The 22,429-nt window shown below is 36.6% G+C and overlaps 1 protein-coding gene across 8 annotated transcripts in view; it reads left to right on the top strand.

Annotated features, from left to right (window-relative positions):
* kis (chromodomain helicase DNA binding protein kismet) overlaps positions 1 to 22,429 on the top strand; it is a 62,918-nt gene that overhangs the window by 35,812 nt on the left and 4,677 nt on the right. For 5 of the 8 annotated variants that reach the window (XM_087349458.1, XM_087349457.1, XM_087349464.1 and 2 more), the window contains 11 exons: positions 2,685 to 2,894; positions 4,893 to 5,229; positions 11,508 to 11,597; positions 12,615 to 12,757; positions 14,004 to 14,146; positions 14,458 to 14,665; positions 16,693 to 17,983; positions 18,808 to 19,108; positions 20,017 to 20,134; positions 20,998 to 21,316; positions 21,506 to 22,030. In XM_087349458.1, the coding sequence (XP_087205584.1) occupies positions 2,685 to 2,894; positions 4,893 to 5,229; positions 11,508 to 11,597; positions 12,615 to 12,757; positions 14,004 to 14,146; positions 14,458 to 14,665; positions 16,693 to 17,983; positions 18,808 to 19,108; positions 20,017 to 20,134; positions 20,998 to 21,316; positions 21,506 to 22,030 (3,685 nt within the window). The remainder of the gene's footprint in view (positions 1 to 2,684; positions 2,895 to 4,892; positions 5,230 to 11,507; positions 11,598 to 12,614; positions 12,758 to 14,003; positions 14,147 to 14,457; positions 14,666 to 16,692; positions 17,984 to 18,807; positions 19,109 to 20,016; positions 20,135 to 20,997; positions 21,317 to 21,505; positions 22,031 to 22,429) is intronic. The other 3 variants (XM_087349461.1, XM_087349463.1, XM_087349462.1) reach the window with 3 other exon arrangements.

Genomic DNA, 22,429 nt, shown 5'->3' with positions numbered 1-22,429 from the left:
ATTATCATTTGTCTCCCTTTATTCTTTTTACTTTCCTTTGCTTCTGTCTCCTGTATTTCTTTCCATTTCTTACATTTATCAATATCCTCAGCGCTTCCCATCATCTGCAGCCTTTTTAAATGAAGCAGTTTACATTTTAACACTAACTAACCCTTAACGAAACTGTGTATTAAAACTGTAAATATTTAAAGATATGGCATAAAAAGTGTAATTAAATAATAATATAGTGTAGTAATATAAATATGAAATAGTTTTCAGGTAAAATGAATTCTCTCAAAACTCGCTATTACAGGAAAACATTGATAACAGGTATCAGCTCTGCTATATCAGTGTTTTTCCCAAGGTCATTGCACATTTAAACATCTCACAGGAAGCAAGCAAACATAATACCCACACACACATCAAACTGGCTGTTGTATGCTATTATAAAACTTGACAGATTTATTTTGAAACTTCTTTTGTCAAAAGCCAAAGATAAACTCTAAGGATTGTTTCACCATCTGTGAAATATGTCACTGCATATCCTAACTAGGCTGCTTTATAAATGTTTCAACAGTGGTAACTTTCCTCAAAAGACTTCAGAATTTGTCAGAATCACCGTGTTCTGCTGTTTCTTTAGCTTTTGCAACGAGTTCTTTTGAACATCGTTAATAAATATCTCTTATAGTGCATTGTTGAACAAAATAGGAGGTTGAAATTTGTGTGTTGATGACACCCATTTTGTAAATAAAATAAAAGTTAAAGATAACATATAAGTCACATATGGTATATGGCTTGGTTAATCAGTGTGATCTATGATTTGTAGGGAAGTTTGGAAATATGTTTCACCTCTTGCAGGTATTTGTCAGTTTTAGGGTTAACACTATTATGTGTTCTTTGTGCGAAGTGAGTGGATATAACGGCAGTACTTTTCATCCACTTGTCTGCGTGTTTCATTTATGAACATGTTTCACTAAAATTTATTTTGATGGTTCTTATTGCTGTGAGGCAAATTTAATTTTGGAGAAAATTGGTATGTACATTTTAACACCACTAGCTTTTATTTTAAGCTTTTTTTTAAAGTTATGTCATATCCTCTTGCCTCTCCAGTTTTGTTTCCTCCAATGCCTGTCTCTGGTTTTTATGGCCATACATCTTTTATAGTGCATAAAATGATTTGTGTCTACCTCTTTCATTGCTTGACAGTTGCACATCCATACATGTTTAGAACATGAAAATAATAAAGCCAGGAATAATTAATTGTTTATTTTTTACATACACATATCTTTGATTTGTGATTCGGAAATCATGGTGATTTATCGGACTGTAAGAGATTTGGAGGATTGAGTTTAGATTGTTAAACTTGTGCAGGACCCTGAAACCTGCCATGGCATGCCCTGTGTTTGACTTTCTAGTTCCCTACTTATGCATGAAGTGTTTCCATACACGATGAATTGAAGTTAATTCCAGTAGAAAAGACCAGCAGATACAGATTGTTGGCATCACATATTTTATTCATAAAGGAAAAGCATTGATACACAGTTGCAAGGTAAGATAAGAAATCAGAGCAGTTAAGAGAAAAACATATAAATGAGGTTCCTGAGCTATTATCATACATCTTAAAGGTCTGCTTCAGTTCATTAGTGGGGACATTTTCAGTGTTTAGGTGAAGTTTTTGTTGTAACTGATAGAATTTAAATTGTTTGTTGTTTGATATTCTTCTAAATATTGGCATTTGAAGTTTGGATTGATTCTTTGGTAACAGATGAAGGAAAAAATTTTAGGAACTTCAAAATCTGTAGTCTTTGCCAAAAACTGCTAGGGTAATAAAATCAAGGAAGATGAGATGGGTGGGACATGTAGCATGTTAGAGATGCATGAGAAATGTGTACAAAATTGCAGTCCAAAACCAGAAGTGAAGAGATTGCTGTAGATACCTTGCTGAAGATGAGAAGTTGAGAATTTCTTGACCAGCTGAGCAACTATTAACTTCTCAAGGTAGTTAATTCTTAAAGAATTAAGGCGTAAAGGTGTGGGCTGAACTCATCTGGCTCAGGATTGTGTCCAGTGACTGGCTCTGGTGAACACAGCAATAAACCTTTAAAATCCATTAAACATGGGTAATTTCTTTGCCAGCTGAGATATCAGTTCCTCAAGAAGGACTGATACGAGTTTTGTTACTGACTCTCTGGGCACTTCCAGCTAATATGCTGTGAAGTGAACCTGGTATACAATATAATATACAGCATTTGTACCATTTTCAATTTTCTGTTTGCAAAGACTCTGATTTTTGCATCTTACCTTGAGTAAATTTTAAATTGTTACGATATATTCTCCCAAAGCATTTTATTTATTTATTCTCTTACAAACCAGGCCTTCTGTTTTGCGGTTTTAAGGTAACATCGGTTATGAATTAACTTTCTACAGAATTGGATTAATACAAGTTCATATACCACATTTGGAAATAGCTTGGTAACCGTCAGTCTCCCAACCTAACATATTGAACTTCTTACCAAATCCTAATTTTAGGTATGATGGGCTGGCAGATACAGAACCCTACCTACAACCAAAACTTCATTGAAGGCATGATGAACTAAAACACACATTGTTACCTCATGACCAATATCCTGTTCAGGGCATGATGGGCTAGCAGACACATTCTCACGGGTACCCGTTTGTGTTCCCCCGGGTCTTGATGTTCACAGTGCCTTGCCGATATACCCACCCTATTGCGATCAGCCCCCTGCCCCCTGGTGGGACACTGACGCAGATAGGTCACTTCTGGTGGGTACCTACAAACATGGTTATGAATGCTACCCTGCTATGAGAAACGACCCGGCACTTGGTTTCCTCGCACGCTGTGGCCCCGATGTTGGTTCTGCTATGCTGATGCTTGCCAATAACACAGTGACAGTGTAAGTATGGCATGCATGTTAATTAGATTATGTTGCTACGCTGCTGCAGGCCGGCTTGTGTGTGTTGCTGTTTGCAGTTTGTGTCCCTGCATCACAGATTGCTTCAATGACAGCAGCAGACATCCTGTTCCCTTCAAGCAAATTAATTTCATGATCTGGTAAAGTGTTAATGGGCTTCTGTAGGAGTGATGTTCACAGCTAATATCCAAAGACAGTTGAATTTTGCTGGGATCCTGGCTGTGAAATTGCATGTTCAGGTGTTCGAATGATGAAAATCAACCACACTGCTTTATCATACTAAAATAATATATATGCATTGCATTCTGAAATAAATATTGAACAGATGAACTTCATGACTTTTATGACTTATATTTTGAAGGTGTCTGGCTAGAATCTTAGCTGTTACGATTCTTCTGGGATGTTGTTATTTTTAGCCTCTCCAAGCAAATTTGGAACTTGTTTCTTACATTTAACCATAAATTGTTTCTCTTCCTCCTTCCCACCCTTTTGCACAAGTTACCATTTGTCATCTTAACATTTCTTGTTCAACCACAGGTTGACTAGTGACTTTTTTAAGCTGGAATCAATACTTGCTGAAGTAGCCATTGTTTCTTTGGATGATGACATCTGGGTGTTGAGCTGCCCCATTGACAGAGAAGGCAGCAGAATTTTGTTTAGCCATTTCTAAACTAAGTAGAAGTGTGATGACTATTTATTTCGGATATGTTTCACAAGAAAGTGCATATTAATGCATTATTTCTTTGTGTGAGTGACATGTGATGCTAGAACTGAAATGTGTTTGTTTCTGATATGGAACAGCACAGCTTCTAAGCTACACTTCAAGGAATTGATAGCTAGGTATCATTTATTTTGAACGTATTGTTGGTCAAGAGCGCTATGAAAGTGTCCTTATTGTTACGGTACACTAAATAGCCTTCCTGAGAAAAAAAAAGTGCGGTTTTATATAAAATACCACCCTTTCAGTTTAGAATCCAGAAGTTCATATTAATATTTTTACTAATTCAGATCACAGACAGGTTCACTCAGGTCTGTTTGAGATATTAAGTGAATCTGTATTTTGTATCACTGCATTTCATCATCTGTACTTCATGTTTCCATTGGCTTTGGTACTTGCAAATCTTCATGTGCAAACAAAGCCTTGCAGTTTATGGTAAATTTGTGTGTTGTACTGACAGTTTTCACTCATCAGTAATGCCTAACTTCTTTGTTAAGCAGAAATAGCAGTTTGTAAATGTTCTTTCTTTCCATATAAAACACCTTCATGACATGCTGTGGCTTATAAGCACTAGTTTCAACTATGTATGTATTTTTTTCCCTCCTCCCCCTTCTGGATGAATAGATGAACAATTCTGCACCAAGAACTCAGATGATGTGATACTATTATCTTAACTTTCAGTTGAGTAAAATAATGACAGAGCTTAGTGTGGTATCTTTAGTGACTTAAATTCATAAATACAAGTCATGCCATGACATGTTTTTATTCACACTTCATTTATAAATTTACAACAGTTGGTTGTAGTCATTTGCAAGATGTGCATTTTAGCACTTCTGGTGTGTAAGTTATTGGAGGACATGAGAAATTTTTATGAATGCTCTTTAATTAGCATGAAGGATCTCTCCATACAGAAGCCTCTGAAGTACAGACATAAGCTTCATGTATACAAACTTAGCGTACATGTGGGTGAATGAGTGCTGCCATCTGCGTCATCTCTCTTTTGTTTTAAGTAACTATAGTACAGCACGGGATTGGAATTTGTTTGTCTGTGTTTCCCATATCTGCTTATGTCCTTCATGTGTTTTTTCTTTCTTTTGTTGTTTGAATTACTGTTGATTTGTTGGGCACCTAACCTTAGGAGTTTACATGAAGTTAAAACTTAATTTTCTGAGCTAAAAGTTGTTCACTTTTCCAACTTACAATTTCCTGATAATAAGGTAGAGAGTTTTCATTTGAACTTTTCTTCACATAATTTACAACAGCAACGAGGATGATGTTGGTAAAATTACGGAAGACGAGGAAACTCTTGAAGGAGAAAATTCTATGGGAATGAAAGAGTCTGCGAGGGAGGTAGTTCCTTCAGACATTCTTGTAGAACTGTCCTCAGTCCCAACCCCAGAGCAACCAGAATCTGCTTCATCATCAGCGGAGCATCAGCTGTCTGGTACGAAAGAAGAAGAGAAGCTGTCTATAGAGGATGACCCAAAGAAGGCTCATTGGCCATCCATGGTTGACCTGAATACAAGACTGAGGAGGGTCATTACATCATACCAACGTAACTTCAAGAAGGAAGAAATGAGACTTGCACAGAAAGCTAAGGTATGGCTTGCTCAGAATGTGTATTTCAGTGTGCATGCTCTTTGTAATTTTCCTTCAGAATATTTTTTTCTATATCTCTTTGAAGCTGCTGTCAGTGATTTTAAAGTTGTAAATGATGAGTTATTTTGGATTGGATAAAATATGTACATAGGTATATATATCATATGCCTCTTTTCAATTACATGCCTTGTTGCAGTGCCTCAAATTAGATTCATGTATACATTGGTATTGTTCGACACTGCAAGTACGTACTATTGGTTTTCAAACGGCTTAGAAGCACTTTGTATTTTGAATGAATCTCCTTTTTAATTATAAACTTCGTTGTATATATTATCGATTGTGGGATAGATCAGAAACAGACTTTCAATTGACAGAAAATACTAAAAATGTGTATGATAATACAAGTTCAACCACAGATAGTGGATGTAACCTGAAACAGAAATCTTTGTGCTTATTTTGTGTTTGCCTTAACAATAAGAATAAAATCAGGCTTTTCTCTCAGTTATTCATAATTCTTGGCCCTAAATAGGAGTGAGTAGTAAGCTTCATATCTGGCCACCTCTAACCCTGTGGAAAATAGTTGCCAGTACCTGTGAAATATGTTGGGTGAGCCCCAGAACCATTCTGGACATGGTGCCAGAGAGATATCTTTGTTTAGTCTCAGCCTTTCAATTTATATAGCTTGTCACTTAATTTATCTTTTGCAGCTGGTTTGGGAACTTTTAACATGAGGAAAGAACTGTCATGAAGAATATTTTATTACTGTGGTAGAACATCTTAAATTTTCTTCTTAATTTACAACAGTAATTGGGAAGATGTTGGTATTAAATACATTTATTTTCACCTTTGAAAAATAGTTGTTGCCTTTTAAGGACACTAGTGATAATGCCTTGAGTTATGAATACAATGCAGTATTGTTGCTGCTTTGTTTTTATATTTGTGCTACCAAAGTAACTATGTTAGATTAATGGAATTTAAAATTAGACCCAACGTTGTGATTGCTTAAACATGTTACGTATGTTTAAAGAAATGGCGTCTTATTTGATTGGGTTCAGGTGAAATTGAAGAGTATAATGCAAATAAGTTGTAGGAAAGAACGAAAAACTGAATAGTTAATACAAATATGTGTTAAAACGGTAAAGAACTGATTTCATATCATGTTCGTACATAATTGAAATTGTAAAATTTAACCTACACCCTGTTTGCATGATACTTTTTAATTTTGTATAGAGAACTGTCTTTAAAATAGAAATTCTAAAGTGACCATGGAAGAAGAGCTGAAAGAAATGTTAGTAGAAATGAAGGATACACTCAAGATTTTAACTGTGACAAGTTCAGAAAGGCAAAAATGTACAAATAGTTAAACGGGAAAATATACAAGATAAGACTAAGTCTTCTGAATGATGTGTAAACACATGTAGAGGTCCATCACAGTTTACATTTCTCTCTTTCTTTGTGTCCCTCCTAGCAATTAATTTATTTTCAAAAACTACCACATCCCCCTCCACTCAAACTATTACGTTATATCTGACTCATGAGCAATTATTTGGACAATTGCTTTGTTATGGAACAACTCCAAATTTCACATGCATGTTTTAATACTCCTTGAGAACGCAAATAGCCCATAAAATCTTGTCTTGAGCCCACTACTTTTGTATGCCTTCCTAAATAAAGTCCTGAACATTAGCAACATTTTGATCTCTATTAGCATCTACAACAGCATCACAAAGAGTAGTCACAGACATTATTACTGCTCCTGAATCTATTGAACTCTCTACATAGTGTGTCCTGTTTACTTTTATTCTTGTTTTGCACAGTCAGAATGGTTGATTGCTTTTATTCATTGATGCCATATCTTTGATTCACTGCTTATTTTATAGCATTCACACAGGAAAAGCACACACATTTAACTGCATTGATTTGATTAGCAAAATCTGTACAAGATTTGTAAGGATTACAAGTATAAAAAATTAAGAAATGGTGGTGGTATTGTCAAAGTTGTGTACTGTAGTTTTCTCTTAGAATTAACTGCTAAAATCAGAGTCCTTGAGAAATGAATAGTTGGACAATCAATACCCCACATTTTATGCAGCCTGAAGATATGTTACCATTTCAGAAGAGTCTGCCCTTTTTTACTAAACTAGAGCAGAGCGTTGGTTGCGTTTTATAATTTTGTGTAAGGAACTGAACTAAACCTCCTTGGGGGTTTGGTCAAGTGTTTAAAAAGCAACCAACCCTTCGGGGGTTAGTTTAGTGTCTCATTCAAGTGTTTTAACCCTTGAGTAAGAAACCAAACATTTCTTAAATAGTTTTATATCGCTGTTCGGAGGCGATGTGCTTCTTCTGGGGTAGTGATCATGCGACTGGCTTTTCATTATTTGTTAAATAGGTCTGATGTTGTAGTTCTTTACGTCGCTGTTCAGAGGCCAACTGTTCTTGTTCAGTCAACTTTTTACGTCCAGCCCCACCCTTGCAAATCTTTGTCCTAAAATCGATCATAAAGTCAGTTTTCATAATACTTTCTTAATCGTAATATATCGAATGAGTATCAGTTTACCTTGTTGGACTTGGTACTTCAAATAGTTGATAACGTCTTCTTTCACTTTCCTGATGTTTTAGGCCAACTGTCAGTCAATTTCTAAGAATGTGACGTGCTGCTTCTGGAACAGAGATCATGCGACTGGCTTGATAGTTTTTGTTGTGAAGCATTATTTGTTTACTCGGCATTGTGTTCCACAACAATGCCAAGTATAAACAAATATAAGTTGGCATTGTTGATGACGTCATTTTTTGACGACAACGAGGAATCACAAATTTTTATAGTAGAAGATACAGCCGGATGATATCAACACATTGTCATATAATATTTCTTAAAAATTAATTTTAATATTTTCCTTACATTTACATGCAGGTTCTCCAAAAGGTTTTTCCCTTCATATTTATCAACTTCAGTTTTCTAGGCATTTCTTATCTGTCTCAGTTTGAACAATCTGCATTTTAAAAGAATAAAACATTAAGAAATTAGATTAAAGTTGTAGCTGTGCATTTTGATTGGTGGGCAATATGGTTCATCAGCAAGCATGGTATGTAAGTAAGGCAACAGTGAATGGTGAAAAATACATGCTAATAACATTGACAATGGCATCAGTTGTTTAATGCTATTTATTAGGTTAGTGCAATGGAGACTGTTGAACATATGTGTTAATGTTCAGGACATAATTTCTTGCAAACTTATCCGTGTAGGTGAACATAAAGTGGAAGAATTACATATATTACTTTGAAATTTTTAAATTAGTGGAAATCACAGTATTTCATCACTTGACAGCAGCCAATAGAGTCCAGAACTAAGCATTTTGATCTGAAAGTCATCTGAGGAATGGTAACAACACTTCTTCTCTTATCTTTACTTTGTATACTGCACATCAAATTAATGTAGCAATTTGTGTGAAGTCTACTGTACCCAGTAAGTATTTGTATTGCTAGATGTAATGTGCAGAGTTTCCGTAATATTTTGTTTTAAAGCAACATGTAATTTCTTTGCTGTAATTGTATTTATTTGAACAGCTCCCTGATCTTTCCGTTAAAACATTTTGCATATGTTTGGTTTATCTGTGTTGTCATTTAATCCAGTGATGGAAATGAACACAGCACACAAAAGGATATTAAGCTAGTGATGTAGTCAACATTTCTTGTAGGATTTGAGGTTTTCACAGCGGTGAGTATGAAGATTTCCGTCTTCTGGGTTGTTGCACTGTGTAGTCTGGTTGATGTTAACCAACGTTTCAGAGGTCATACTGCCTGATGACGGAGGCGGTATGACCTCTGAAACGTTGGTTAACATCGACCAGACTACACAGTGTAACAACCCAGAAGACGGAAATCTTCAACATTTCTTGCTTACTTCACTTCTGTCATAAGAAACTTCCATTCTGTTACAGTCGTGAGAGAAACGGTGTCAAGTTCATATGTCAGGAATGGAACTAGAAGTTCTAAACATATTTCACATAGAATTGTTTTACTAACATATTACAAATATTGGTCTTTTACAAAAGAATAAGGTGAACTTCATTATTTTGATGTGGTCCATAGGTTTACCATGTCTGAAAATGAATTTTGCGGCTATTGTTGTAGTTCCAATTTCCATCACAAGGAGAAAAGTTTGCATAGTGTGGAAATAAAGCATTATGTTTATGTTGCAGTGAAAATGTGATAATTTGAATTTCATGTGGTTCTTATGAATTGTATCAAATTCCTACTACCACTGGCTTTAAATGAAGAACTGTGCATCTGTGTTATGCAACATTAATCAGTGAATCTGTGCCCTTCACCATTTACAGCACTGTTTTGTTGTCATGAATTGGCACATAACATAGGCTTTGCTTCTGTATATTACTTTTCTGTATTTGGCAAGGGGATACGTAGGTAAAATTGTGTGCATATTTGTGTTAGAGTGCTGAGATTTATAAAGAATTTATTGAAGCTGTTAGGGTAATTGACAGTATGTATATCATGATTGTTAAAGAGAAGAATAGCTACAGGCAAACATCTGTAAGATATAAATCTATGCCTCTTATACAGTACACCCCTGATAACTTGCAATACAGCCCTGTGACAGATTAATTTTCTGAATATCAACTAATTCCATGCAGCAAATCTTGGGAAGGTAATATTCAGTCACTCAGCTGTTGTGGAACTTTTCCGTCTTCTGTGGAATATGGAGGTTCAGTAATGTGTCCACAATAACCCACCACTGGACCACATCCTAAGCCAGTTGAATACTGGCCACATCATCATGCCACACTTTTTAAGATTAATTTTAATATTATCCCATTTATTTCTTGATCTTCAAGGTGTATTGGTTTCTTCTGGTTTTCTAACCAAAAATTTTTGTATCAAGTTTAATCTCCCCCATGTGTGCTACATATCCTGCTCATCTATTCTCCTTGATTCAAGCAGTGTACAAATTATGAAGCTTGACATTTGCAGTTTTTCTCCATTCTCCTTTTACTTTCCCTCTTTTAGGTTCTTATATTTTCATCATCACTCAGTTCTCAGTCACCATTCATTGCTTTGTTTGCACCAAATCCTTTCAAGTCTGGTAAGAGGTTGTTGACCTTCCCCTGCCCACACCTTATTTTGGGGGACCACCCCCCTATTGTCTTTCTGCATCTGCTTATTCGACATATTTCTTTTAAGTGTTTACCAGGGATGTATTTAAACATCTTTGGAATGATCATTATTATAAAAATTGATGTTAGATTTTTACTACTATTATTTTTTAGTGCTGTTCTTGTCTGGGAAGATGTTGGTGTAAGGCATTAGGAATTTTTATGATGCAGTCTCTCTTGCAATATTTTATGTTAAGAAGTGAGGAAAACCATGAAAGTGGTAAGGATTGCTGATCTGTGGCTGGAAATTAGACATGTTATCACTGTCAGTGCTGAAATCTGTACTTTGGAATTCTTATACTGAAATATTCTGTGTGAGGAATTTAAACTTTGTACTGTGTACATTTGGAACCAGTTGAATGATGAAAAGAAAGACTAGAATATGAGATGAACGCTGTCTGTATTAGAGGTTATCAAAACCAGCTTCATACTGTCAGATAAATTATGTTGTAACGATTTTAATTTTTGGCATACTTTTGAATAAGTGCATTGAGTGCCAGAATGTTTTGTGCCATGTTTTGTCCATTTTTAAAATATGCATTACAGTAAAACCCAGTTTATGATTTTATAAAGACTTTGATTTCTGGGGAGAAGCAGTGATGTGTGTGTTTACCACCATGGCGAGATGTCTCCGGGGCCTTCCCCAGTCTTTTGTCCAACCTTAATGTGGGGATTCATATTTTTTGGGGTAAAGTTTATGGTCTGTGAAGCCGACTGCTCACCTCCTCTCTAGTACCGAGGTTAAGAATGTATGCATTGTTACCTTCATGCCATCATGTGCCTTCAAGGCATTGTGTTTAAGCACAAGAACAATTTTATCTTTACCTTACAAAGTAGATTTGTACTTTTACTTATATTACACAGAATTTTGTAACTAGAAAACTGTAGAAATTGAACATTATTTAAAAAACTGCTCATAATTTCTAAGCACAAAACATGTATTTAAATGGCTCTGTATTGTCATCTTCCAATTGATTTCATATCTGGGTTTCACCGTTTACTGACATGTTGTATATGGTTGTTTGGAAAATGCATGCATGAGTTGTAAGTAGTGTAGTGTTGGTATGCACTTGTAGTGTGACAGTCTGTACCTGTGTTATGTGTTTATAGCAAGGGGTAGAAGCAGACCAGCATGCTGTAATCAGAGACGTACTGAACACGCAAGGATGGGATTTGCAACATCTAGCCATGTATCTGTGGGTAATGTATCACATACTTTCATTAGTGGGGTAGAGCTTTCTGACACAGGTAGTTACAAGTAGTTCTCTTTACTTCTCAATTGAGTAATAGTTTTAAGTAAAGTATAGGTTTAATAAATATTACTTTAAATGTGTTAATTTAAACAGTTTATGTAAGAATAAAAATTAAAATACTTATTTTTATACAGATTGTGCATTTATGAACTGCAATATTTATGTTAATGTCTGCCTGACTTGTTAAAGTAATTCCTGGAAGGATCCATATTCATTAGAATAAGTCATTAATTTAGAGCATATGAGGATTTGTAAATAAATCCTCTGTGACAGTAAAGTTTATGTTCAGAAAATGCTTATTATTGTTTAAAATCTGTTACTCATCTAGTTCCTGAAACAATTTATATGCATAGGTAAATAATTTTGCCTTGTGTTTGTGTGGTTTAGAAGCAAGTCCATTGCTTTAAAGGAAGAACATACATTAAACATGTATGGAAACAAAATACTGAAGAATCTTTATAGAGGTATTCTGCTGTGTAATATAATGTAATAATATTAAAAATGAATATTCTTCTACTCAGTTTATTTATTCCACTTATTTATACCACTTCAAGTTTTGGTGGTATGGTATACAAGGGTTATTACTGAACTGTGTGTGACATAAATTGTGGTTAAAATATACAAAACAAGTACTTACTGTAGTTAAAAAAATTGCATTTCACACGTTTACTTGTATTTCTGAGATAAAATACATTATCAATATGTGTTATAAAGTTGAGTTGCCTGAAGATGGTCTACAATGACCAAAATGTGGTAAAGTGGTAAATAAGGCACTGGAATAAATAGCTGTGTAGATGGACGACGTTCATTTTTAATGTTATTACAAAGTAGTGAAGAATTTATTAGAACCTAAGAAAAATTAAGTAATTTTGGTAACGTAGCAAGGAACTTAAAGGTTGGTCTTATTTTTGCAAAAGTTGTTTATCTGTTACATTGAGTTTCTTATAATGTGTATACTTTCCAGAAAATTGAGCGCCGAGAAAAGATCGAACAGATAGTACGTGAAAGAGAGCGACAGAGGATGGAAGTCTACCAGAGAAAATGGTCACGCAGGGAAGAGGCTGATTTCTTTCGTACCATCTCCACGTATGGGGTGGAATTTGATAGGTGGGTAGTCCATGTAGTGTATGGCAAATATAAACAGCTTCAAGATGGCTGCCTTCTGGGATGTTCGCACCATGTAATTCAAAGTAGTTGATCATCAGGACAATGAACATTGTACTGATGACAGAGGCAGTAAGCTTCTCTGAAGTGTCAGTTAATATGTACCAGACTACACAGTGCAACATCATCCCAGAAGACAACCATCTTCACACTCAATGTGTGAACCTAAAATTTTATGCATTTATCAAGTTGACATGAGGAAGTGATGAAGAAAAGTGATGATAGCAAACACATGCCAGTGCTGTCTAACAATATTATCTTATTCAGATGGGGAGCGGGGATGAATGTTTGTATTGACCAGTGACATTATTGTGATGTCTTACATCGCTTCCCCCCACCCTCCCACTTTACATACAATTTACAAAATGTGTTGATGATTATATGGACTCTGACACTAAGCCATCTAGAAGGTTCATAAAACAAATTGAAGTCAAGGGTGAAGAAAATAGTACCACAATAACATTAAGTGTGCACTGGTGTTTATAGCATAAATGCTTGTGTCTCTTACTCTAGAATCCTAGACATTTGTCTGCACAGATTGATAATATGTAAATCATGAAGCAGAAGTGCCTGATCGTACAAATTTGTGATCAGAAGTTGCAGATAAAAATATAGTGTCTCCCCCCCATCCAGCCTCATTCATCTAAACGTCATCTTTGGTTTCTGAATTCGTCAGGTTCATGGTTTGTAACAAATTGGGGAATGTGTCGGTTGCATTCTTTCAACATGTTTTTGTTCAGTAGTCCATCCAAGTGTATTTTGCTTTCCTTTTGAATTTCATTTGTGCCTGTCATTCTTTTGTCTTGTTCAGTTTTCATTCCCATTTAAGAATATCAGTAGAACTAGGGTGTTATAAATTTTTATTCTTATGTGTTTCTGGACTTTGGTGGTTTAAAAATTATGTTGGTGAAGCATTGACAGGCTAGTAATTTGTTGTAAGAAATTTGGTTACTTGCAAGCCTCACAGAAGAAACCTGTACAGATCTCATATAATCACTATTAGTTAATTGTTAACAGTACACATTTTGACATTTATAATAACGTCATTGTGTATTTTTATGCTGTTTTCACAAATATTAAGTCATATGATACGTATTAGTTGCTCTTGCCCCATTGTTGAACTACGTTTTTATTTTAATTTTATGTCCTCATTTGGTTTGTGTGGGCTTATTGAATATTTTTGTTTCAGGAAGCGAAATTGCCATGACTGGACCAGATTTCGAGCAATATCTCGATTGGATAAGAAATTTGATGACACCATGACAGAGTATTACAAGTCCTTCTGTGCAATGTGCAAGCGAGTTTGTGGGCTTAAACTTACTGAGGAAGAAGGTAGGCATAAGCAGTTTTACAGAAATATAAATTATCTATGTGGCTTACATATTTCTCCCATTGTGTACTAATAAATAGCCCCATTTGTGCACACAGTGAGAACCTGAAGAGCTGTTGCACAACTCAGACTTGTTTGATTTTTCAGTTAATCTTGCCCTTTCAGGCACAGGTTATGTATGAAATGAGGTTGGTTCAATAGAAACTTGCCCAAATTATTGCAGGTTAAAACAGAAACACATATGATTGATTGTTTGTTGGTAATCAGTAAGTAATGAAGTAATCTCTCAGTATCTTTTTGTTTTTGTATTTAGAGTGCATGGACTTCCCCGTTGAGATACTTAGTGAAGACAAAGCACGCAAGACTCTGGAAAGGATAGAACTCCTGAATAAGATTCGTGAAGACATACTGACACATGCTCTGCTGGATGAGCGACTCAAGCTGTGTCAGCCATCAGCTGACCTTCCTGAGTGGTGGTTGCCTGGGAAGCATGATAAAGATCTACTCATTGGTGCTGCAAAGTAAGTTTTGTAAAATTATGTTTTCAGATGTACCACTCATAAATTTAAAATCAAGGAAAATGTATTATTAAAATACTGGGAAGGTGTGGAGCGTCTCACAGCGCCCCCTCTGTTATGCCTTAAAATAGACCACAGTGACTTACTTTTAAATCTCACTTCTCATTCAGTTCTATATAACCTCTACACATGATGCATTGTTATAAAATAACCCGTACTAGCCTTTTTTTTTTAAATTGCTGCCACTGACAGAAGTATTGTGGTGATATATACCTAAGCACATAACAACAATGTTGTAACATTATTTGCGTCATGATAATTTTCTTTACTAATGTTTAATCTGCTGCTGCAGGCTGTAGTTCGTGGGCTGATTTAAACAATATTTTTACATTACATAATAGAACATAAAGTGCAGCAGATCACATTTTATTTTGTTTTATACATATTAGATATGATTTTTCTTTCATGATTATTGCTTTTTCCTATTGGGGAGAGGTGTTGATCTGTTGTTTAGTGTAAGTAATTGTGGTCCTGTGCTATGTGATGTACACTGGACTCACATACTATATGTGAAATTTTATAAGTCAGTGTGTAACAAACATTTCTTTGGTACATTGAGCCTCTTTTGATACATTGGTTGTCAAACTTACTATGGCATGTATGTATTTGTCTAGTGGCACACAACACACATACTTGTTAAAACCTTGCATACCATGTAGTGTATTGAAATATAAAGTATGTATACAAACAAAACTGTTTACAATTTAAATGACGCTAATGCCAAACATGTTTTGACCTCAAGAGGTCATCATCAGTGGCAAAAATAAGTTAAATCATATACAGTGAAACCTCTATCCATCGTTCCCGGAACTATCGTTTTCCCGGATGCATCGTCCGTTTTGTTCGGTCCCGAATACATCCCATATAAAATAATGTTACATTTTCCCGCTTCTATCGTTCCTCGAACTATCGTTTTATCGCATCGATCGTTCAAAAATCTTAGTCCCGGCCCACAATATTCCCGCAATGATCGTTTCTGAGAATTTAAAATGCTGGGTTTAGAGATAAATTAATACCGAAAGACGCATAATGTTTTTGGAATACACAGTAGCGGTAACCAGCACATTCTTTTGGAATGAGGGTCAGCGGTGCAGGGGTGATAGTTGGAGAGAATGGCGGCGCGCATTGTCAGAAATTTTACGATTTTAATTAGGGTGCACTCATATTTCGTTCCAGCGATGCCAGATGGCATGTGCAGTGTGAATTTCTTCACAAATGCTTTTATTACAAGTACAAAGGAAAGGCTGGCGGCACTTTTCATTCTTCTGGTTCATCTCGTTTCCAGCGGTTCAGGGTCTTCGTTGAGTTCGGCAGTAATAGTATTTCCATTCTTCCTGTTATTGTCCGCAAAGGGGGTTGGAGCGGTGAGGAAGAGGAAGACGACGAATGCGAGCCCGAAGCTTTGCCGAGTTTTGCCGAAGCACTCGCTGCATTGGCGAAAGTGAAGTCGTTCTTTTATGCTCTTAATATTAGTGAACGTGACGAAGAAAACATTTTGAACGTGGAAAGTGCTCTGTTTGGTCTAAAACGTAAAGTTTCAACAAACCAGTTGTCCATTAAAGACTTTTTTGGTAAAAAGAAGTAACTTTGAAAGAGAAACATTGTTTTTTTTTAAATTTGTAATGCTTTCCCGCATCTATCGTTTTCCCGCATTCATCGTTTTTATTTCCCACCCCCGCCGAAAACGATGCATCGAGGTTTCACTGTAATACAAAACAAAAATATTATGGTATTTAACAGGGCATAAAAGGTATGTATTTTACAAAACCATATTTATGTAACACCTCACTAGACTTTGATTCACTGGAGTAAATTCCTGCCATGTATTGTTTTTCGTAACTTGCGTCTGATTACTACGGAGTGTTGTATGATGTGCGGCGACTGATAAAATCCCTTTAAATGCCATCTAGTGATTGAAGCCAAAATCACATTTTGCTATATTATCCAGTTTTGTTTTCTTCTCTTTTCAGGCATGGGTTAGGCAGAACAGACTTCTTCATTTTGAATGACCCACACTTGTCTTTTGTGGGTGTGCTGCGCAAACACCTTGTCTTGGATCAGCCATTAACCATGCAAAAAGAGGGTTTAAAACTGGAGACAGATATGAAATTTGAACGACCAGAAGATATTCTGAGAACTGACAAGAATGAGATAATTGTCAAGTTGGAGAAAGGGGAGGGTACTTTAAAAATCGAAAAGATAGGTGTGAAGAAGGAAGCAAAGCTATCTGAAACTGTAGGGCAAGTAAAACCTGAGAAAGAATTGTCTGTTAAGGAGGAAAAGAATGAGGTTGCATTAACACTAGTCAAAAGCAGTATAAAATGTGAACAGGAGGATTTCTTGGCAGAAGATCAGAATGAGTCCACGGAAGAGCTGGTGAAGAAGACTGCCAGTGAGAATGAAATAGAAACAGGAGAAGAGAAGGAAGAGACAACAGAATCAGATACAGGTAGAGATACACAATGTATCAGCACAGACACTGGTCAGGAAATGGGAAGAAAGGATGAAGAAGCTGAAAATGCAGAACTGGGAGAAGAAATTACCAAGGAGAACAGCATAGAGAATAAAGATAATGAAAGTATAGTTGAAGTACATAGTGAGTCATCAGGAAATCAAGAATCATCACAAGAACCACAGAAAGATGATGAAGAAGAATCGCAGGATGATATAAAACATGAAACTGATAGTAGTAGCAAAGACAGCTTGGAGAAATTGGAAGAAGTAGAAGAAAAGATGGAAGTAGGGCCAGATAAAGAGCCAGATGGTACTACCGAAACAGAGAAGAGTGTGGAAGAAGATAAATGTGATGACTCTGATGTCAAAAAGGTTGATGTAGCAGAAACCAATGAGAAAGACAAATTAGAAGAAGATAGCAAGGAAGGAAGCTGTGAAGAGAACGCGGCAGTAGAAACGAGAGAGTCGGCTGAGGCTAGCAGCTTGGAGGAGAAGAGTAGAGTGCGGTCGTGTGAGAGTGACATCGTGTCAGAGAACAGTTTGAAGGGGGAAGAGTCTCTGGATGCTATGCCCCTCACTTCGAAGAAACAGACCAACTGCAACTCTAACTCTCAAGCTGCTGAACTGAAAGCCATGTTTCCTGACTTGGAGGTCATACAACCTCTGTCACATCTTGCAGAGGTAGACGCATATGTCCTTGGAGGGAAACAGCCCAGCATTAACAGTGGAGAAGTTCTGGATTACTCTGAACCTACTGTAGCGCAGTTGCTAGCCCAGAGCTATCAGAACCCAATCAAATGGCCCAAGGTAAGATAACAAATTGCATAAAATCTATTTTGTATTTGTTGGAGTTTTGTACTAACTGAACAACATAGGACACTGGTTCTGGTAAAGTGAATGCAAGAATGTTTATTTTATTCTGTTCATTATCCAATTAGCTGAGACATTTTAATGTTATGCTTGCATTTTTGGCTTTAATATTTTTTGGCCTTAAATCTGACACAGCATTTTTAAAGACTTTTAATTGGGAAATGGCTAGTTCAGAATAGGTTCCAGTAGTAGGTTTGTTGTCACCATGGTGAAGAAACTGGGTTTTGTAAAAGATAGGAGATTTCTAGACTAGCTGAGCACCTGTTGGCTTCTCCCGTCCCATCAATTTACAGATGTAATTTATTAAATGAAAATTGTTCATAAGGTAAAATTCATAAAATGAAAATGAAATTTCCTATTCATTTCAATATAGAAAATTCTGACTGGTTCCTAATCTCAAAATAGTCACCCAGTATTTTCCCACATATGTTACAATACTATACAGTCATATAAATTAGAACAGTATTACTTTTTTATGATAGTTGTTACCTGTTTAACCCATTAGAGTTTTAAGTATTAAATTAAATATTTTTATTGTACAGCAGTTTCCATAGTGGCATTATAAACATTAGAACTTTACACCCATAGCTAGATGGGAGAACACATTCTCTTGAAGTTGGAAACAGGCCGTTGACCTATTTCCTTGAAGCGGAAGAAGAAGACATAGGACTTGTAGCAAAAATATGTAAATGTAAAGTTCATAAATTGATGGATAGATGTGCAAGTAATGTCTGGTGGATTTCCGCAATGTTTCTCTTCAGGATCATGTTTTGGAGGTGCGTCTGCAGCACATAGTGCATGCTGTTGAGCACAAGGAATGGCCTGTTCCACGCAACTTCAGTGCGTACAACACGACCAGTATTATGTTGGGAACGAGTGGAGAACTGGATCTGAGCTGCCATGACACTCCTGATGCTACACCCAAGAGAGACACCTCAACACCAATGTCCGTGTCAGAGGGTTCAGAAGTTATCACCATTACTACTGATCATGGTACTCCCAGACTTCCTCCAACAAAGAAGAGAAAAAGGCACATAGCAATAGATGTAGAAACAGAGAGAGGTAAGAAAACAGCATTGAGTAGTCTGGAGGCATGCTGCCTCCGTCATTAGGCTGATAAGTAAGCTGTATGTAAGGAATCTGTTTGAGATATGGGAACCTGTCAGGCACGGAATAACTAATGAGGAGGATCAAGTGAGGGCAAGGGAGCCAGTGGGAGATGGGTTGACCAGTCTAGAAAGAAGGGGGGGACAGCTTTAGTTCAGTTATGAAAGAGAGGACAGGAGGGTGGAAAGGAATGGTCTTTATCACGGCCCCTTGGGGACCAGTGGGAAATCACCAAGCACAAGGGAATGGGGATTGGAGGAGGAAATAAAAGAGGAATGATATGAAGGCTGTAAAGAAGGAAAATTGGAAGAATATAGGAAAATAATAAGGAAAGGAAAAATATGTCACTGTTGGTGTTTAGAACTATCATAGAAATTATAGTATTGCATACAAAGAATGGTGTTATTTAATGAATATTTGAAAATTTATCCTCTTATGACATTTCTTTGTAAAATATCCTTTAGACCTGCACGTGAATGTAGATGGCTGTCTTCTGGGTTATAGTGCCACGTAGTCTGGTAGATGTTTACCAACACTTTGTAGGGCCTTGCTGCCTCCATCATCACATTGATTATCACCTGCCAGACTTCTTTGTGCTACAACCCAGAAAACAGCCATCTTCATACTGCCATAGAACCTCAAATCCTACTTTGCTAACACATCTTCAGGAACACTTCTGTTGCATAAGTTGGAGGATAATTGTGTATCTTCCTTCATACAGAGAGAATGCTCTCCATAAAAGATGCATTAAGGCTTAAAATGGACAAATTGTTACAGAGTTTTCTGCATTTGGTCCTGATTTTTGAAATGCAGTGTTTATATATTACAGGTAATTTGTACATGTCTTGTCTTGTTTGTTACAGCTAAATTGCATGCATTGTTGAATAGCAGTGCTACTAGTCAGCAACCCCCTCCACTAACTAAACCATCACCATCACATCATTGGGAAACCAATGAAGAATCATTATCAGAAGAATCCAGGTTAGTATATGCTTTATCAATTAACTGTTCTTTAACTATCCAAAAATAATTGAAATACACAATCTTCATGCCTGTTGCCTGACTCCCCAGTAGATATATCACTGTGTCAGTAAATTTTAACAATTTTTTTTGTAGAGCAATATTTGTTCTTATTTGAAATAATTATGGAAATAATTCATGGTTGTTGACATCTGTAGTTCTATCAGAGCTACAAAAGTGATACAGAACCTTTTGTATTAACAATTCATTACTTGAAGATTTCTGTCTTCTGGGTTGTTGCGCTGTGTAGTCTGGTCGATGTTAACCAACGTTTCAGAGGTCATACTGCCTCCGTCATCATTCATCGCCCTGATGACGGAGGCAGTATGACCTCTGAAACGTTGGTAAACATCTACCAGACTACACAGCGCAACAACCCAGAAGACAGAAATCTTCATTGCCCTGATGACGGAGGCAGTATGACCTCTGAAACGTTGGTTAACATCGACCAGACTACACAGCGCAACAACCCAGAAGACAGAAATCTTCATACTCATCGCCCTGATGACGGAGGCAGTATGACCTCTGAAACGTTGGTAAACATTGACCAGACTACACAGCGCAACAACCCAGAAGACAGAAATCTTCATACTCACCGCTGTGAAAACCTCAGATCTTACATAATTCATTACTTATTAAAACCATACTTTACAAGCCAAACTCCCACCCACTACTTGTTGTGTGACTGGCAGTTCCATCCATATTTCATTCATTATTTGCTACAGCACACTGGTTGCATTTTATTGTTGATTTATGAATTTACATCATGATTTCTATTAATTCCACCAGAGGCTCAAATTTGTTTTTGTTTCTTCCCCCATCAGACGTTCAACACCAGTGGCTCCCATTACAAGTCTGCAGCCTCCACCTGCACATCAACAAAGTCCACGTATCTTATCAATGCCATTTGATCTGAAATATCACTCATCACCAAAGAATTTGGGGCCAACCATGATCCCAGGAACATCTAGCACCCTGACACCTATAGATCTGTCATCAGGTCTTCCGAAGGTGAACACACCTGAGATCCCCAAGAACAAAGAGATGATAAATGAGGCGCAGGACTTCTCAATGCCCTCAAAAAATAAACAGAAAAGTAAACTTGATGAAATGCTTGGAAAACTTATGAAGAAAAACAATTGTGTGAGTACCTGTTGACCTTCTTTTTCATTTTCTTGTTTTGTTTCATGTACATATGTACATGAGAGGTATTTCAGGTTGCTTAGAAACATATTTTCATTGATATATCAGATAATATCTCATAATTACTATTTATAATATTGTCTTGCTATGTGTGTAAAATTATTAAGTTGCACAAAACATATTTTTCAGCCAGCAGAAGAGCCAGTTGTTGGCAAAGAAAAGAAGCGGCGCAAATTGGATGAGATAGTGTTGGGTCTGTCAGCTGCAAAGGAGCAGAAAACATTGTTCTCAGACTTGAAAAAGTCTGGTACATCAGGAATGATCAGCCCCAGTGTAACAGTTACTCCCACCTCAGTCAGTTCCACCCTTGGGGGTCCCCCAGTATCATCCTCTTCATCCCCAGCCCCCAAACCTTTCACCATTACTGTAACATCCGTCCCATCTCCCGCAGCCCCAGGATCATCACGAAACACTATTGGAGTTGATATGGGTGTGCTTCCTCAAATTCCAACTCAAAAAGAAAGTTTCTCCTCCTTCCTTGCCCATGCAGAACAACAGAATCTCCTGCTGAAGAAACAGCAACAACAGCAACAGGCATCGTCCCTGTCTCAATCGTCACAAGTACAGAGGAAGACTTATGAGTCGATGATTGCTGACCTGAGCAAGGTGACCGATTTTTCATCAAAGATTAGTTCCTATTCTCATGAAGCTAAGGTATGTTTGTGTCAGTTATGTATTTAACTTCACATCTAAGTAGTTTTTGAAGTTCTTGCATGTGTGCACTTATTCCACATGCTGCGACACACTTGACAAAATTAGGTTCTGGACTTCTGTCTTCAAATCAAGACTCAAAAGAAAGGATTGATATCATTAGACACAGTGTATACAACTGCAACATTTGATCTTTAATAGATTCAGCCTATTGAAGAAAATTTTATAATACAATATGTATGGTTATGTGATGGCTTGATTTGTAATTTCTGGGTAGTACTGTATTTATCAAAAGTGATTTAACATTGTGGCAGTTCCAACAGCACATTTCAGAAGCATGTAATTGGAATAAAATTGTAAGGATTATTGGTCCAAAATGATTACATTGAACTTTTGATTATA

Source organism: Zootermopsis nevadensis, unplaced genomic scaffold (assembly GCF_977971745.1).
Source record: "Zootermopsis nevadensis isolate Lab colony 2312 unplaced genomic scaffold, Znev_1.0 Znev_ptg000016l, whole genome shotgun sequence".
Lineage (NCBI taxonomy): Eukaryota > Metazoa > Arthropoda > Insecta > Blattodea > Termopsidae > Zootermopsis > Zootermopsis nevadensis.
This window is presented reverse-complemented; position numbering and strand designations above follow the sequence as displayed.